This window comes from Rhincodon typus, chromosome 3 (genome assembly GCF_021869965.1).
Source record: "Rhincodon typus isolate 14 chromosome 3, sRhiTyp1.1, whole genome shotgun sequence".
In the NCBI taxonomy this organism is placed as follows: domain Eukaryota; kingdom Metazoa; phylum Chordata; class Chondrichthyes; order Orectolobiformes; family Rhincodontidae; genus Rhincodon; species Rhincodon typus.
In genome coordinates this window covers 120,279,432-120,298,985 of record NC_063334.1, presented here as the reverse complement: position 1 = coordinate 120,298,985, position 19,554 = coordinate 120,279,432, and the positions used below count along the sequence as shown (strand labels likewise).

General features: G+C 43.4%; 1 protein-coding gene across 1 annotated transcript in view; it reads left to right on the top strand.

Annotated features, from left to right (window-relative positions):
- dok7b (docking protein 7b) overlaps window positions 1-14,152 on the top strand; it is a 93,926-nt gene extending 79,774 nt beyond the window's left edge. The window contains exons 7-12 of the mRNA XM_048594088.1: window positions 190-284; window positions 1,029-1,098; window positions 3,348-3,421; window positions 4,706-4,763; window positions 7,211-7,366; window positions 14,013-14,152. Coding sequence (XP_048450045.1) covers window positions 190-284; window positions 1,029-1,098; window positions 3,348-3,421; window positions 4,706-4,763; window positions 7,211-7,366; window positions 14,013-14,152 — 593 coding nt within the window. The remainder of the gene's footprint in view (window positions 1-189; window positions 285-1,028; window positions 1,099-3,347; window positions 3,422-4,705; window positions 4,764-7,210; window positions 7,367-14,012) is intronic.
- Window positions 14,153-19,554: the final 5,402 nt, after the last annotated feature.

Below are 19,554 nucleotides of genomic sequence, written 5' to 3'. Positions count from 1 at the left end.
TCTGCTCCAGAGGTGCATCATAGCAGTTTTGAGCAGGTCAGTTAAAAATCCATTCTGTAGGTGAGCAATGGGGAGAAGTTTGAGGCAAGTACTGACCCTGAAATAGAACAGCCCCAGCTATAAGAATACAAGAAGAACCCTGGCTTTAGAGATACCTCACACGCTTGTGCTCATGCACTCTTACTGCAGATAAGAAGCAAAATCAAAAAGAGGAGAAGCTGAAGATTGTGACAGGACAGATGTACGAGTTCATGGAAGCTCTTCCAACAGAGAAACCATCTGAGGTGAGACATGGGACAGAGATTGTATTCATAGCGTCCAAAGAATGCGCTTCTGCTGTTATGTTCTATTAACAGTCAATGTACAGAATCTGTCTCTTTCTGAAAAACCAAAGCTTGTTGACTTGAACGTCTCAGGGCAAATGCAAGAATACCAAATTTCAGACCAGCACGGCAATTTATTCTCGAGGAGGAAAGGGCACAGGTTGGCATTGCCATGGCCAATCAGAGGTGACTTACCAACCAGTCGACCCCCTATTTTCCTGCAGTACAAATTGTTGTGATTGTTTGAAATTTGGCATTTTAGAGCTTGTCCTGATTAATGATAGGCGGAAAAGCTTCAACAACATGGCTCTTTTCAGCAATTGTGTTGTTAATTAGTCAGGTGTTTGTTGATGGATTTTGGGATTTTAAAACTATAAAACAAAAACAAAAATGAATCCGGAGTCTAACATACAGAATGAGCCGCAAATGTGCAGCACATCAGCGGCAAGAAAGAAAATATGGGCTACATTTTTTTTTCTAAGCATGACTTTTTTTGTAGTCTTCAATGTACCGCCTAAAGGATGATGGAAACAGATTCAGGTAACTTTTGGAAGGAAATTGGATATATAGTTGATAAGGAGGAATTTTCAGGGTCTGTGGAGAAATAAATATGTTACTTTTGTTAACTCTGGCTAACCAGAAAAAACACATAAACCATTGTCCATAAAAGCCATTGGCTAATAGCTCCTATGTTTTGACTTGCAGTTAGAGAAAGGAGGTGGATATGAATACATGGCCAGCTGTGGACAACAGAAACTACAAGCAGAGGGGGAAGGTAAAACATTTCATTATCACATTTAACTAATGTAAAAGGCTGAGGACAAGCTACGACCCCTGCATTGCAAACCTGGGGCTGTAGTACAAGCTCCTTGCAGAGAGAGACAAATAATGTTGTAATTATTTTAATCAACCTGTTCAGACATGTTATGACACAGTTCTGGTGCAGGTGGGATTTGAGTCTGGATCTCCTGGCTCAGAGGACAAGGCAATGCCACTGCGCTACAAGACCTCTACAAATAGTGCTGTGTGATACAGATAAATGTCTGCTGTACAAACCACATGGTAGACTAATCACCTGAAGGTCACTAAATGAGGAGATGGTCACTTAGCTTTAAGGATTTGAGATAATTAGTTGATTGATTACAGCCCCACTGCTTAGAGCAGGAGTGTCTCCCCAGTGGAGGGCTCTCTACATGGGAGTGCTCCCTCTTTCCCTCAGAGGCCTGGGGGGAGAGGGTGTTGTGTGCAGCAGACCCTTGTCATCGCAGATTGCGGTGGTTCACGGTCTCGGAGCCCAAATGCTGGTTGTGGAGTCCATGGACCATGTGTGTGTGTTGGCTATGGTCATTTTCCTTCCCTTTTTAGTTGCGTAAGGAATGTTTTGCTGTGTTTCAGGCTGCACTTGAGCCCCATGCTCCTGATCTTTGGGCACCCAGTGCGGAGGGGAGCGGGCAGGCCGGATGATCTCCTCGTGGGTCTGTTCCTGGGCCTGGCCAAGCTGGTCATTAACAGGTCCAGGCAGCGTGCCGTGGAGGAGGTCATTATGGCCGACTGCCTGCCCCTCCTCTGTGGCTGTGTTTGAGCCCTGGTGTCCTTGGAGAGGGAGCACGCAGTTCTGCACCAATGCTGTCAATGCTCTTAGGGAGAGGTGGGCACCCACAGTGGGGGTGGAATCCTTTATTTCCCCCCTCCAACTCTATTTTGATTTGATCCCTACCCTCCCCCTTCACTTTTTTTTTCACATCAGTGTTGCCCTTATCAGGCTGTACTTGTTACTGGTTCCCTAGCCATATGGGTGTTTTCCTGTTGGTGGAAATATTGAATAAAGTTTTTTTTGCACACAGTGTCTTTATCAAGTCTCCACACTTACACACACGCAACACGGGTGCTGTGGGGAAAGAGATTAAAATAAAAGAGTAGGTGTGTTTGTGTGAACACATTTTGCCCATGATTCACAATGTGGTAATACTACTCCATTACACAAAGAGAATGTTCCTCTGTTTATCCTCTGCCCAATTATTACCAGGTCTTGTAGCATGTTTTAAAGGTCGGTACACACTGTAACCCCACACCACACAGTGGGGATTGGATGGGTTTTAAGCACAGATAATCGAGCATTAATAGTGCCTTCAGTAATGTGGGGAGACAAGAAATGCTGGAGTTATTCTCCTTTTAACAGGGAAGGCTAAGGTGGCATTTAATACAGAAGTTCAAGACTGTGATAAATACTGTTTGTGCTGGGAGAAGTGGCGGGAGGGGTCAGATTTAGGGTAATTGGCAAAAGGACCAGAAGGGAGAATGGAAGTTATCTTTTTCCGTGCTCCAGTGTGTCGTAATGATCTGAAATGTAATGTTTGATTTCAGTCATGTCTGGCTGCTATGTTGAAAGAGTAAGGGGATTGAGTTATTTGGTTAGCTCTTGCAAAGAGATGGATTAGTCATAACTGGCCAAATTGCCATCTTGAGTACAGTATTATTTCTAAGAGCGGCTTATTAACTCCTGTTTTGTTCTTGACTTCAGTGCATTTCAAACTGTGAACTATTGAACAATCACAGCTGTTTCTGTCTCAAATGGATAGTGCGCTTAAGACAATAATAGCAACTTTGACATTAAGCATTCGCCACTTGCGTTAATGTTATCAGCTTTCAGTCAATGTAAGTGTCTGGTTATTTTAAACTTGGTCATTTTAAGTGGTGGGAGCTGTATTTTGTGGGTGTAGAGTGTTGGAATGTGAACTGTATTCGATTCAGTCGACAATGTGTTTGCAGTGGTCGTACAGAGATCCCATTTTTGGGTCGGGTGAGAGATCTTCACTTTCCTTTGGAATTCCCAGTTTTGCTGATCTAACTCTGTGTTGGGATTGCACCAAGCATGGGTTGAGGCCCTGAGGGCAGTTTCTGAGCTGATTCCAACCTCTTCCTACCCCCTACAAGCCCCACCCATGCTCCTGCCAATATTTTCTTCTCTAACAGTCCACATAGTTAACAATGTTTCTTAACCCATTGCTTCACTGATACTCACAGGTCCACCAGGGTCTTTGAGAATTCACCAAGGGCAAGGGGCACACTTGAATATTATGGGTCTTAAACATACAAAGGTAAGTGATACTGCATGACCGATGGTAAGCAAGGAGTGATACTTAATGTTGAGTACTAATTCATTAGAATATAGTCATTAATAATTTAAATTGAAGTGTTCTTTTGGGGAGAAGAGGAAATTACTGCTGTAAAAGTTGACCTTGGCACGTGGCAAAGCACCAGTATCTCTGATTCTGGAGTACTATTCTGGAGGCTTAAACACAGAACAAAAGCAAGCCTTTCCTTTGGTAAATGTGTAGAGCTGTGCAGCAGGACATGAGGGCAAACTGTAAAAAGGCAATAGCAGTTTGGAATGTTATGGAATCTCTTGGTCGCCATGTACTTTAATTGGCTGTGTGCCAACAGACATATAGAAAACATTTGAAAGAGCTGTACTTAGCTTTAAATTAGTTCAGCACCAGGGCATAGGGAAGCCACTGCTTGGAAGGTTGAGGTATATGCTGATCACTTTCCATGGTGCGCTAGTGGTTTGGTTGAAGGCTTCACTAAGCAGTGTGAGTAACTTTACTGCATCCTAAATGCACAAAGCACTGACTCGGAGATTACTTCCATCGTTCAGTACTTTAGACCCTTTGTGTTGGCATGTGATGAAAGGGTCATCCATATGGCCATAACGTGTATCCAAGCTTGGAATCACCCTTGGAGGTCATAAGGCCATTCTTTAAATTTACGTTCACTTTTCAATTTATTCATTTATGGAATGGTGCATTTATTATCCTCATCCTTCATTGCCCTGATAAGGTGGTGGAAAAGTCAAGAAAGTGGAATTGAAGATTATCGGATCTGCCATGATCTCATTAAATAGTAGTATAGAATTGATGGGATGAATAGCCTACTTCTGCTCTTGTGTCGTATGAGCTTATAGTGAGCTGCCTTCTTGAATAGCTGCAGTCCATGAGGTAAAGGCTCTCCCAAAGCACTATTAATTAGGCACTACAAGAATTAAGGGGTATTTATAGCCACTAAAGCAAGAGAGAGTCTGCTGCAAGATGGGGCGAGTGGGGAGAGTTTGAGAATTTTGTAAGAGTGAAGTTTAATACTTCCATTGAGAATATGACTCCAGATTGAAGTTATGCTGCCTAAACAATGAGAACTACTGTCTCTGCAAAGCCCCAATCCAATCAATATCCTCAGTATGTAACTGTTATAAGCATAGTACTTATTGAGCAACATTTCAGCTTGTAACTGAGCTTGGTTCCACGAATAGTATAGTGATGGTGGGCTGAATGGCCTCTTTCTGTGCCCTGATGACTCTAACGACTGTGTAACGTTTGTACTTTCAGGAGAAGGGCTTTCCAGAAGATGAAACTTCAGGCAGCTTTGACACAAAGAAATTATCCGGTAAACACTTCAAAATGTCTAAAAGGAAATCTACTTATGGAGACAGAGGGCATGGCTGAGGTACTAAATAAGTGCTTGGCATCTGTCTTCACTAAAGCAAAGGATGCTGCTATATTTCTGGTAAAGGAGTTGATCTGGGCAATGGAAATTGGAAAAGGATTCAAATAGAGGTTGGCAGTTCTCAATGTGGTTTCAAAAGGGTTTTATTGTGTGAAAGGAGGGTAGGAATTGCTAAGGCTCTGAACACAATCTTGCATTCCCCCTTGGATACTGGGATGGTGCCAGAGAATGGAGGATTGCAAAAGAAAATGGAGGAAAGCTGGTAGCTAAAGACCAGGCTGCCTTATGTGGTGGGAAAACATCAGGACTCCATAATAAAAACCGAAAGAACCGTGGACGCTGTAAATCAGGAACAAAAACAAAGTTGCTGGAAAAGCTCAGCAGGTCTGGCAGTTTCTGTGAAGGAAAAAAAGAGTTAACATTTCGAGTCCGGTGACCCTTCCTTAGAACTGAGGATGGCCGAAACGTTAAACTCTTTTTTTCCTTCATAGACGCTGCCAGACCTGCTGAGTTTTTCCAGCAACTTTGTTGTTGATCAGGACACCATAACCTGGGATAAAATGAATTGTCACTTGAAAGAGCTAAGAAACTCTTGAGGATATATAAAGACTAGTAAAATGACAGCTACAAGCCAGACATAACTAAACATAGAGCTGGATAAAGCAATATATCTTGAACGGTCCAGTGGGGAATTCAGAAGAAGCACCTTTACCTGGAGAGTTCCTTGTGAGGCTGGCTAAGATTGATGTGAATGGTATAGATGCATTTAAGAGTAAACTTGACAGGCTTATGAGGAAGAAAGGAGTTGAAGGTTGCAATGATAGATTTAGTGAGGAAAGGTAGGAGGAGGCTAGAATGGAGAATTCATGTCAGCTTGGACTGGTTTTGGTGAAAGGTCCCTGTTGTATATCCTATGTATGTAAAATGACAGCCAGTAAAAATTAAATGATAGCCACACGGAACAATGAAAGACAAACCATGTCTGACTAATGTAATTTGAGTTGTTTGGTTAAACTGATATTGTGTAAATCCACCGTTTGTGTTGCTTATGGATGGCTGATCAATTTCTTCTTAACCCACATTTTCATGCACTAAAAGGCAGGCCCTTAGCATCTTCCCATATCTGAAAATATTTGATTTCTTCAAAGAAACTGACTGTTGTGCACTCCGTTTAAATGGTGCGGTATAGCCATTGCCAGTGATTTTAAACCTGGTCACTCCCAGCTGAAGAACTGCACAGCCTAAATTTATTTTTCAGCTGTCTTGATAAAACTGCCTTAGCCTGCCACTTTAAATCTATTGAGCCTAACTTTCAGCAGTTGGGAAAAAGATGGAATCCAATGAGGCTGCCTGATTGTGCTAACTCGGAGAAAGTTTGCCATTTGTGGTTATGTCAATGAATTTTTCAGCAAAACCTGAAGCCTAACTTAATTGTTCCAATTTTGAGTGCATTTATTTATTTCCTCATGGGATCTGGGCTTGGCTAGCAAGGCCAGTATGTATTGCCCATCCACAACTGCTCTTGAGAAAGTGCTGTCTTGAACAGCTGCAATCCTTGTCGATGGATGTACCCACAGTGCTTTTAGGGGAAGGGGAAGTTATTGACTGTTCCCATTACAGAAATGCTCCCCGTCATTTGGAGTGGAAAGATCTAGGGAGAAAATCCCAGAGCTTAGGGCTTCAGGCAAAACTGCCAGTGGTGCCCTCAAAGTAACGGGCATGGACTATTTGATTCTCGGTTTTGGCTTTGGAATGGCGTGAAAAACTGTGGCGCACTGACCAATCAGGCCCCGATCAGTAATAAAGGACAATCCCATTGGAAGGAGTGGAAGGACCACCAACCAGAGAGTTCTTGGAAGAAAACCTCCACCAAAGAAGCAGATAGTACTCCAGATCATAGAATCATAGAACCCCTACAGTGTAGAAGCAGGCCGTTATTCCCATCGAGTCCATACTGACCCTCTGAAGAGCATCCCGCCCAGACCCACCCGCCCTACACTATCCCTGGAACCCTGCGTTCCCCATGGATAACCCACCTTGCCTGCACATCCCTGGACACTATGGGCAATTTAGCATTGTGGTACCATAAAGCTGGAGGTTGTACAGTTCAGTGGAAAAGCCATTGAACTAGCTTTGATGACGCACGAGTGACTCTTACAAATCTTAAATCTTGTGGAAATTGAGAATGACTCTTCAGAAATGGAAAAAATAAAGAAAGGAACCATGATGAAGATGTTAAAGCACCATTAATTACGTGTAAAGATATGGCTTTCTGTTCCCTCATTTGATAGGTAAAAGATGAGCATTCCTCTTGTTCTTTGTTAATTTCTAATCTGCTGAAATAAGTAAATGAAACATCTCCGAACCTGTTCTTGTGTGTCTATCAGGAGGGGCATTTGCTTACCCACTGGAGCTTTCTGGGGCTGACAGATTGCGGCCGACAGAAGGAGCAACATACGTCAACATCCCAGTGAGCCCAGCTTCAAAGAAGCAGCTCCATTATATGGAACTCGAGCTCCAGGAGCCCAGTCCTACCATCCGAGGTAACTCTACAAATTGTAGCTCACTAGTACCAACTGTGGCATCTTCCTATCTTTCTGTCAGTGAAGTGTTCTCGCTGATATGTCATTCCTTCAGAAAATAAAATTCACATGAGGAATGAAGCATACGCTGATAACATTGTTACCAAAAATGATGTATAGGCCACGGTGTACAATGTTTGAATGTAACGTCACTGCAGTTCAAGTTACTGGAAGATTCCTATGGGGGTTCAGGTTTCAGGATTACTGGATCCAAGCCTTGTCAAAATCTGAGGATCCTGTTCCATCAACCACTTTTCAAACCTTCCTTTCAGTCAGGCTACTTGAGAACTCCCTTCCCTCGCCCAGTTAGTGGCAATAACCTTCGTAAAAGCAAGAGTCACTCCCCTTTTGGAAATGGTGAATCATGTTATTCATTTGGAGATAGTTACATTGAGCAGAAGCTCTCTAGGGGCATGTTACACAGCTGTGCCTGGACGAGCCATCCTTTGAAACTAGACCCTCTTGCTTTAATGATTACAACAGGTCCTGAGATATCTTGTTCTGAGAAATTGGTAACAGTTCAGGAGTCTGAAAGAATGCAGTTTGTGGTGTCTTCAAAACTCCTTATTGCTGTTGAACCAGATTCAGTTTGACAAAGTGAGCATTGATATAAAGAGCTCACTCAAAAGGTGAAAATAATACACAATTAACCTTATCCTGAGACTCCCATTCCTTCATGACTGTCTCAATGTACTCAAGGCCATGTGTTTCAGCTGTGGCTCAGTGGGGAATGCTCTTGGTTTTGAGGTCATGTCATGTTGTGGTAATGTCTCTACCTCTGAGCCAGAAGATTTGGGTTGAAGGTCCACTTTACCCTTTAGGTATTTCATTGCATGTCAGAACAGGTTGCTTAAAATATCCACTCAAGGCTGCCACTCAACGTTTTAACTGGCACTCTGATAAACTGGCAAATATTATATATCTCCAAAACCACGATCTACTGTGATTCTGAGTATTTATAATGTAAATAAAGTATAACAGTGATGTTTATACCCCATGCATTACGTTTCTATCACATAGTGTATAATTTTTACATTGCAATTAGGAGGTGTGTTGATGTTTTAATAGATTTTTTGAGGCTTTTGATGTCTTGAAGTTGATTATCCAGAATATATGATCAGCTGGCATACTCCTGGTCCCATAGGTGCTGGTTAATAAAAAACTTTGCTGTAATTTCATCAGCAATGTCTACCTTTTTTAACTGTTATGATATATAGATGTGTTTTACGCAAGGTATCATTACTCGGGCTTGTCAAATTCTACAGCTCCATACATCTACTGGGGTACAGTTATTCACTAATATCACCCTGTGTTGTACCTCTTGCAGGGTGGAGCCTGAGTTCAGTTAAGCCAGTAATGAACAGGGACCTTCCTGATTTGGAACAGTCAGATTGGATGATCCAGCTTGGCTGTCAGAACAACACCTTGTTAAATCTGTTGAAATTCAATTCTCAGGTACCACTCCAGCTTTTCACTGACAGTTAGCTTCACCAAACTAGAACTACCCTTGAGCTGTAATCTTGCTCAGTTGCATTAAAAAAAACACTGCTTGACAGTTTTCAAGCCTTCTTCTCAGCTATATTGAACTATTGATGGGACACAGCTTCTTCTGAACTCTCACAGCTAAAAGGACTTTTCTGGATCCTAACTCTAACACTTAGCTGCCTATTAACTTCCAGAAGTTCTGCCCAGAGCATGGAGACATCCAATTGCTCACTGAGTCCATTATGGAAACCCTGCGTAGTTCAGTTGCCTTCCCAGCAGTATAGCTAAAAGCAGCATGGCTGAGCATAGATTCTACATCCATCTCTCTCACACGCTCAAAAACCTCACTGCCTGTGAGCTTTGAGCTTCTGTTCATTGACCCCTGAACTGTCCTGAGGGGCCTATTGAAATCATGCTAATAATCGATAATTGAATGGGTGCTTATGGTTTTAGGTGTATAAATTATGATGCAGCACCAGATCCACATATAAACATTGTGCTGAATCCTTCATTTCATAAGCATTTTTTTCGTGCTGTAGAAGCCAGCATTCTGTGAGAATGTAACATTCAGGGCACATTCAGTTTCAAGAGGATGTTACATTTTGCTGTTCCATGTACAATTCTATCCAGAAATAGGGCTGAAGATAAATGCAAGGTTTTCAATAAGCACCTCAGGGCAGTTCATGGGTCAATGAACAGAAGCTCAAAGGTCACAGGCAGTGAGGTTTTTGAGCGTGTGAGAGAGATGGATGTAGCCTCTATGCTCAGCCGTGCTGCTTTTAGCTATACTGCTGGGAAAGCAGCTGAACTGCACAGGGTTTCCATAATGGACTCAGTGAGCAATTGGATATCTCCGTCCTGTGGGCAGAACTTCTGGAAGTTAACAGGCAGCTAAATATTAGCATTAGGATCCAGAAAAGTCCTTTTAGCTGTGAGCGTTCAGAAGAAGCTGTGTCCCATTAATAGTTCAATACAGCTGAGAAGGAGGTTTGAAAACCAACAAGCAGTGGTTTTTTTAATGCAACTGAGCAAGATTAGAGCTCAAGGGTAGTTCCAGCTCAGGGAAGCTAATTGTCATTAAAAAGCTGGAGAAGTGCCTAAGAATTAGTATTGGAGCACAAGTCCAGAGTCCAGGGGAGTGTAGAGCCAGGAAAGGCAGATGGTTGACCAGAATAAGAGAAGTCATTGAGGTGTCCAGGGCAAAGTGGCTTGTGGGAGTAAGTTTCACATCCAGATGGGCAAAAGCGAAGAATTGTGATTCCTTGTGAAGTTCTGTGAGATTTGATGACATGCCATATTGTTAAAATCTGTGGAATCTGTCTTGATCACATTTTTTTATGGGATAGAAATGTTGCTGGGTGATCCAGCATTTTATCGTTCATACCTAGTTGACTTTGAGGAAGTGGAGTGAGCTGCCTTCATGAACCGCTGCAGATATACCCACAGTGCTATTAGGGAGGGAGTTCCAGGATTTTGATCCAGCAACATTGAAGGAACGGTGATATGTTTCTAAGTCAGGATGTGTGTCAGTTGAAGGGGATCTTGCAGGTGATGGTGTTTCCATATATCTGCTGCCCTTGTCCTTCTAGATGGAATTGGGCATGGGTTTGGAAGGTGCTGTGCAAGGAATTTGGCTATTTGAAGTGGACTATATGGTGCTCAATCATAGTCCATTACCCACATGTACCACACAGTAGTTCCGACTCTAAAGATGTGCATGATTATATTCCTGTTCTAACTTGTAAAGTTTATTGTTGTTTGTCCAAACTGTGGAGTCTTGTGGGTTTATCCCTTACTAAGACTTGTTGACTTTAAAGAAAAGGGCTACAAACAAACTGCTGGGAAAACACAACACGTCTGGCAGCATCTTGGAGAGAAAACAGAGTTAGTGTTTTGGGTCTAGTGACCCTTGTTCAGATTTCCAACATCCACAGTTCTTTTCCTTTGTTTAAGAAAAAGGACGTTGGTCTTGGCCAGATTGTAACATTAAATTAGCAGCCTGGTTGAGGATTGTAACAACAGAGTGAGAAGGGGCCCATTTACCTCTTACATCCCATTAAATACCTAGACTATGTAATGTGCCCTCCACACAACATATTTTGTCTCCTGAAGGAGAATTGTGTGAAGCCTCAATTATATAACATGTGCAGTGCAGGAGCAGTGCATTTTACCATGTTTATGGTATACAACGGGAGTGGCAACCTGTTTTTTGCATAGGAGATCGGGGTTACATTTCAATTTTTTTGTTCCTCATGAAAGGAGGTGGTGGAGGAGGGGTGTGGTAGGAGGAGAGGCTGGTGAGCAACGTTTCCTCTAATATTTATTTCCACTGTGAGAACCTCTCAGATCGATGGATGATTCCGGAAGCAGGAGCCAGTGTGTCAGCGCACAGATCAGAGTGCACGGAACATTCCGGCGGTCACACATCTTAGAGGCAATATTGCTGGTGTGCAAATTTCGGAAAGATAAGAGTTGCCGCAACAGCAAGCATAAAATTTCTCAAAAACAATTGAAAGCAATAAATTGATTTAAGTTTTATTTTATTCATCATGGGATGAGGACATCGCTGGCCAGGCAGCATTTATTGCCCATCCCTAATTGCCCAGAGGGCAGTTAAGAGTCAATCACATTGCTGTGGGTCTGGAGTCACATGTAGGCCAGACTAGGTAAGGATGGCAGTTTCCTTCCCTAAAGGGCATTAGTGAACTAGATGGGTTTTCCCCGACAATCGACAATTGATTCATGGTCAGCATTAGACCATTAATTCAGATTCTTTATTGAATTCAAACTCCACCATCTGAGAATTAGCTGAGTTTCAGGATTAATTGTCTAGCGATAATACTATTAGGCCATTGCCTCCCACTGTGAGCAATTCATTTAAACTACCATTAAAACGGGCCAGGCAGCAAAACGGATTTTAGCCTTTTGGTTCCTGTGGAATCATCCCACTCGTTTCCTTAAATTGTTAACACTACTGTCACTGGCTTAAGGCTTTCGCAAATAAATTCGCTGTTCCAATGAAAGCAAGATACTGTGGAATGTCCTGGCAAAGAGTCGTGTCAGACTCTAAATGTCAACTCTGCTTCTCTTCCTGCTGCCAGACCTGCTGAGTTTCTCCAGCACTTCATGTTCTTGTTTCAAACCACCATTTTTGAGCAGGCTGATGGAATTTCAGGATGGTAAAGTAGCCTTTTTTTCCTAGTTGGCACCTTAAAACCTGACATTCTCCATGAGTTTTCATGTTGAGTAGGTGGAGGCTTTCAGGAGGCCCCAAGAAGTTGAATCTTTATGGAGTTCAATTTCTGTTTATATGCATCAGATCATACTTCAGGTGTGAAAATAAAAGATAGATATTCTCTAATAAAAACCAAAAGAACTGCAGATGCTGTAAATCAGAAACAAAAACAGAAATTGTCGTAAAAGCTCAGCAGGCCTGGCAACATGTGTGGAGAGAAATCAGAGTTAACGTTTCGGGTCCGGTGACCCTTCCTCAGAACTGATGGTAGCTAGGAAAATGTCAGTTTATATGCAGAGGTTAGGGTGGAGGGAGGGGATAAGGAGTAAACGATAGGTAGGGATGGTGCCCAAAGAGAGACAAGAACAGGTGGACAGACAAGGGAATGGATAATGATCTGGCTAGAAGGGTGAACAGCTATTAATGAGGACTGTTAGTGGCCAACAATGGGTAGTGTGTAATAGCAGACTATGTGATAACAAGGCCGGGTCTCTGAGGGTTGGGGTAAGGACATGGGAGAGCTCAAGTCCTAAAGTTATTGAACTTGATATCAAATCCAGAGGGCTGCAGGGTCCCCAAGCAGAAAATGAGGTGTTGTTCTTCCAGCTTGTGCTGAGGTTCGCTGGAGCACTGCAGCGAGCCTGAAACAGAGGTGTTGGCCAGGGAGCAGGGTGGTGTGTTAAAGTAGCAGGCAACTAACAGGCAACAGATATTCCCTGTTGCCTTCTCCCTTTTTGCAAGCAGCCACAATATTGCAAGCCTTGGCCAATTTGAAAACTTTGTTCATGATTAACAGCAATGCTGGAGGTCCACTTCTTTCTAGTTCTGAGTCCTTGAGCAGTAAAAAGATCAGCTGCAGTTTTTGTAGAAGAATAATACTTTGTGCAACAAACACTCAAACATAGGATTGAGCAAATCACAAGTTTGAGTGAACCTGCTCCACCATTCAATAAAATTCTGGCTAATTTAATTACTGTACGTTCTCTACTCCTGATAACCAGTCACTCCTTTATCAAGAATCTCTCTACCTCTGCCTTACAAATATTTAAAGTCTCTTATTTTCACTGTTTTTTGGAGGAAGAGAGTTCTAAAACTCTTGAAACAGTATGTAGATTGCCTAACTAGGGAAGAGGCCATACTGGACCTTGTATTAGGGAATGAGCCTGGCCAGGTGATCAAAGTTTCAGTGGGAGAGCATTTTTGGAAGACCATAATTTAAGGGCAGCATGGTGGCTCAGTAGTTAGCACTGCTGCCTTACAGCGCCAGGGACTCAGGTTTGATTCCAGTCTCGGACAAATGTCTGTGTGGAGTTTGCACAGTCCCCGTGTGTCTGCGTGGGTTCCCTCCAGGTGCTCCAATTTCCTCTCACGGTCCAAAAATGTGCAGGTTAGGTGTATTCGCCATTTTGAATTGCCCCATAGTGTTCAGGGATGTGCAGGCTTTGTGGATTAGCCATGGGAAATGCCGGGTTACAGGTATAAGGTAAGGCTGTGGGTCTGGGTGGGATATTCTTCAGAGGGTCGCTGTGGTTTTGATGGGCTGAATGGCCTGCTTCCACACTGTAGGGATTCTGTGTCACTCTGAGAGAAACAAATTCTCTTCATTAAATAGGCAAACCCTTCTTTTTAAACAACGAGCCTCAGTTCTAGAATCTCCCACAAGAGGAACATCCTTTTCATATCCGCAAAGATGCGACAGGTTCTATAATGTTTCAATTTCATGCTAAAATCACCTGAATTAATCTCATTTGCAATGCCATGGGAGAGATGCCAGTGCTGCGTACAAGGTTGGCTTTTAAGCTGGAGGGCCATGGGACAGGATATGGTTTGGTTTTGAGACATTTTACCTCTTTTCACTGATGCTCACGCTCACCTATCTTCCTGTAGGGGCGAGCTCTTCCAAGTATGCACAGATTGACATCACAGCCACAGAGACCGCGCACAAGGTGGGGACTCAACATGCCCAGCACCGGGAGGAACGGCTGCAAGAGTTGGAACAGAAGAGGAAAGGGCCAGCCCCGCAGTGATCCAGCAAGGCTGCGGTACTCTGCAGAACTTTTACATCTTTGATTTTTGCATTTGGGGTTCGAGCGGTTACGCAGGCTCAGTCCAGAACCTTGGAGGACAGGTGACTGAACTGGCAACTTCCACTCTGAATGTCGCTCCTGATGCACCAAGACTTTGTTTTTTTTTATTGTGAACAGATTCGAAGGGCTAACGGACTTGAGTGTTTTGTGCACGTATTTTTGTCCACTTTCTCCTTGTCAGATTGTAATTATTGTACCTGCCTTCACTCCTGCAATCCTCCTTGAATGTGTTGACATCATGCTTGGGGGTACGTGGGTGCCAGTTGCTCTTTGCTACATTACCCATTCTTTATCGGTGGCACTGGACATCTGCAAGCTATCTGTTCCTGAGAAAGGCGGGGGGAGGGGTCACAGATGACCTTAACTCTTTGCTCCCCTGCCTTTCAATGGACTGCTTGATCACAATCAGTCCTTGCTCACCATCAAGCCCTAACTCGGATGTACCAAGTCCCATGAGGGTGTCCTTCCTAGCTCACCACGGATGAGGAAGTGAGGGAATCTGAACCAGGCACCTTCAGGTTCTGTGCGCTACTGTGGTTCATCACAAACTAGGAGAGGAAAATGAACCACAATTTTTTTTTGTTGGCTTTTAAATAAGTTTCAAGGTTTCAATAATCAATACTTCACAATTGATGATAGAACTGTTTTCTTTTGCTTTTGGAAGTTTGTGTTGAAACCTCTTCCACTGAAGTGCAACTCAGTCTGTCTCTGCCAAATACCCCATCTCCGAGTCTGGGTGGGCAGCCCAGGTCTGAGGTTTGTGTCCAAGTGTTTCTGTTGCTGAAATTTCCTCCTGTGTCCTGTTGATGCACCATTTAGGGGTTGGGTCTGGCTGTGAGGACAGGGGGGTATTCGTCACATCTGCACTTCAGCAGCTGGGAACACAATACTCTCAACAGAAGTATCTGTCTCCCATCTCTGTCAAGCCTTAGAGTGCAATGAATTATTTCTAACTCTCTGCAGTCTACATTGTTCCTAGAATTGCTGGTATAGATTGCAATTTTTAAAAAAATTGTTTCGCCCAGCTTCTACTTCCTTGGTCAGTTTATCCTGTAGCACGGCCGTAATATTCACATCTGCAGTGATACAGACGCAACTTGTTGCTTATGAACCTGTCACATGCATCGTTGTCAGTTACCTGATCAAAATGCAACCTGAGGGAACAACTCCAAAGTCTTGTAATTATTGTTGGCGATATCAATGGATGGACAGTTAACAAGTTCACTTGACATTCCTCTGTTAGCTGGAAAAAGACTGTTTACTCTAGTACAAGATGATCAGGCAAATATTGTGGAGGTCAAAGTTACTGCCTTCAGCTCCCATACCAGTATTCCTTTTCCTTTAGTTATCTATTCCACCCGCCTCCCTCTCCATTGCCTCAGGTTGAACCAGGCAGCTCACAAACGTGGATTCCTATTTCGTCCAGAGCTGAGCATCCATCTCCATGTCTTCTCCTTCAGCCGTATCCTACACCTTTACCTCTTTTTATCTCTGCCCTGCCTCAGCTCATCTACTGTTGAAAACCTAAGTCGTATTTCCTTACTTCTACACTCAACAATTTCAGTGCTGATCTGGTCAGCTGCTTTTCACTCTCAGATAGCTTGAGCTCTAACCAAAATTCTGTTCCTCTTATCCTAATGCACACCCAATTCAAACATCGCTCATGACACTGGCTCCTGGTCCACCAATAGCTCACATTTAAAATTCTGACTTGTTTTCAAATCTATCCCTATCTCAAACCTGTCCCTATCTCAGCGACCTCCTGCTGGTCCATAATCCTCTCAGAACTCTTGAGCTCCTCTAATTCAGGTCTCTATTACATTGCTAGTTTCATTTATCTCACTGTTAACAGCCCTACCTTTAGCAGCTGAGGCCCTAAGCACTGACATTACCTCCCTAACCATCTCCAGCTGTTTATAACTTGCATCTTTGTCCAAGCTTTGGCCACTTGCTGTTACAGATCATAGTGTCTCTTTTGTGTAAAATATGTATTCGGCCATAATTCTTTTGCCAGTTTGTTTTCTTTTGCAGGGCGTAGGCATTTCTGGCTATGCCAGCATCTGTTGCCCACTGGATGCTAAAGGGATGCTCTGTTTTTTAGAACTGGGTGGTAGGTAGACTCACAATGCCCACAGGGAGGGAATTCTAGGATAGTTAATACGGTAGTTCTGGTTGGGTAGAGATTACAAGGTAACAGCAGGCCACTGATTAGCCGAGATGATTTAATTTTGCATGAGGTTTTCCACCTGGGAGTTTGTGACTATATCTTACCATTTTTGATCCCAGGTCCCTGACTTCTGAGGTCTACCACTTGGCCAGTTTCCACTCTGTGCATGCCTTGTAGTTGGTAAATGACATTGCTGCTGTTATTCAGTACTTTGGGGATTCGAGTGTTCTTCTGTCTCTGTAACTGGGTTCTGTTCAAGTTTCTTTTTCATTTGGGAAGGTCGTGACCTCCTTTAGGACTTTAAGTTGACGTAGTCGTTCTGCAGTGCCTGAGTTATTTCCCTTGCGAAATTGAAAGGATGCATGAATCACTGTGTCTCTTGATGCCTTGGGTGCTTCCTGTTTATGTCTGTGGCTGAGATTTGAATCTTGAATTTTAGCCTACCCAGTTCACCGCCTTTATTCCTGGCATAGATAATACCATCACTGGTATGTGGCAGGAGATGCAGAAACTGTTTGGATTATCAAGTCCAATTTCTGAAGGGTGTTTTGTGATGGCTCAAGAGGATAAGTGGTAATACAGTCTTGGGATAACATACGTTTTGAGGATTTTATCCTTTTGAGGATTTTAATCTTTGGACAGGGAATAATGATTTGTAGGCCAGAGATCCAGGTCTTAAATCTCTGCCTCCCACTCTCCTTTGGTGACCCCTGTGCAGGGATCGAGTCAGGTACCCAGGTTTCTCTTGGTGGAATGTAAGCCATGATGTGTGTAGTCAGTGTCTAGTTTCTCTCGTGGTTGTAAACAAAGGTCTTCCCTTTGTTGGTAAAGTGGAGACCTTTAGTTTTCAAGATGTTGATTGTGAGTCCTGTATTATTGCTGTATGACTGGACTATCTTCAGGTTTTGGGTCATTCTGATGTCATCCAAAAGTGCAAAGTCACCTGCAAAGGCCAAAGCAGAGCAGTTGATCTTTTCCTCCATTTAACATCATGCATAGTCTTGAATAGGCTGCTTTGAGAGTGCGGAACAGCGGATCCAAATCAATGTTGCAGAGAATTGTCGCCTTGCTTGGCTCCTCCCTCTATTTTAACAGGGTTCATTTTACATTTGTTTCCTTTCATGATTTTGGTGTTATTGTTGTGTGGACCTTCGATCAGCTGTAGAAATGATTCTGGGAGGCAAACTCGTTGCAGAGCCTTGATTAATAGTTTGTGACCAACAGAGTTGAAAGACTTTGCGAGATCAACGAAGATAACTGAGAGGTCCTTTCTATTCCTTCTGGTGCCATTTATAATGTCTTCTAGGACTACTGTCTGTTTAGTGCAGCTTGGGGTCACCGTTAAAAGACTCTACTGTCTAGGATTAATCTGTACCGTGACACTCGTCTTCACCATCATTTTAGTGAAAAGGTGAAGTAGTAAGGGTCCAGTTGTGATCAGTCTCCAGTTATCTATGCTTTTCAGGCATTCCATTTTGGAAATCTCATGTTTTGACTCTACTTTAATGAACCTGGAATTGATTTCAGTCACAAGGAGGGAGAGTCCAGGGAGGGGTCACGAATGTCCTGACTGTCCTTCAGTGTCATCCCATCCAGACCAGCTGCACTCTTGGGGTCAATCCCCTCGATAGCAGTATTGACCTCTTCACCCTCCTTGATGGGTCACATCAATTGACCATCATCCACTTTACTGGGGTATTTTTGAATTTGTTAAGATTAGCCTTTTTGTTGGGCACGGGTAACTTAGCAGTGAAGTCCTTTTCCAGGACGGCTTTTGAGAGGGGACAAAGAGTGGTTGCTGGAATGCCCATGGTTTGGCGGGCTAGTTGTCATCTGTCATTTTTGTAAATCATTGTGTTTCTCTGAACCAGGATTTTTGAAGCTGCCTGCCAGTGTTCTTCATGGCTCCATGTCTTCATCATTCTTCTGGTCTTCGTCCCTTCTTCCCCTCGACCTAGGAGTGGTTTTAGGTGGCTCTTCTCCATTCATCAAGGAGTCTGAGGTATACTCTATAAGGCCCAACCCTAGCACTCTGACCTGGTGGTCCCTTTCTTGCTATCAGTTCTTCTATCTGAATTAGTTGGTCGTCAATGTCCCTATGTTTGGGGTTGTGGGGTGGTGGTTGAACAATCCTCTTGGTGTGTCAGGAGATCTCTGTTGGTTGAACTCTCATCTCCTGTACCTTTATCTGAGTTGTCCTCTGGAGGTTTGTCTGGCACCAGAGCTTGGATTGTCACTTTGGGGTTCTGCAACGCTCTGCGCTTGTCTGCTATCTGTTTTTGGTGTGTTTTTGTTGTGAGGGAGATTGCAGTCCCCTTATCTATAAATGAACATCCTGCAAATTGTTGTCGTGGTTCTCAGAGAAATCTGATTTCTTCTTCTGTCTGCCTGTAGACCCTCCTCCTTGGCTTTGAATTGGTTTTTAAGGCTTTCAAGCACTTTTCGTTCCTTCATTCAGCATGCCTATGTCGCTCGTTTTGGCTGAGGCCAATCTTAGATATAAAGGTGAACTCACCGGCACATGCAAAGGTCTTTGCTAGTTGGCCCACTGCCATTACATGTAGCATAATGACAGGCTATCATGTGATATTCCCCACTGTTTTTGTACCCAGAAAACCTCATTTGGATCTTTCTAATGTGGTCTTTCTCAGCCGCATGAATGCCCAAATGTCCCACTGTTGGGAGGAGGGAGTTACAGAAACTGCAAAACGGTCCATCTGTGGGATAATGGATCACAACTTCTTTCTTGGTGGTTCCATCGTATTTTGGCTTAATTATAACTGGTTCAACATAGGTCGCCATATCGGATGCTTTGTCACCATGTTCCTTGCAGGACTCTTCACATGAGATTTCAGTTTCTGTTTGCTTTTGCCTTCTGCTATAGAAGATCTGAGCCTCTGTGGTGTTATTGGTTTCAATTTAGGTGGGCTGCCCAAATGGTTTCTTCTACAACAGGCTCTTCAACGTCCACTGAAACTCCTGGTCCTGCTGGCCTGATTTTCAGATCCAGGTTGTTTAGGGAATGTATAGATGTCTTCTAGGTCTCTCTTCTATCTCTTCGCTTTGGGTAGGGATGGATTTCTTCGCAGTGTTCTATGGCAGGCTGGCATAGGCATTTTTCACAGGTCACTACCACGAATGCAGGTTGTCTTTCTGGGACGCTTCCCCTCCAGAC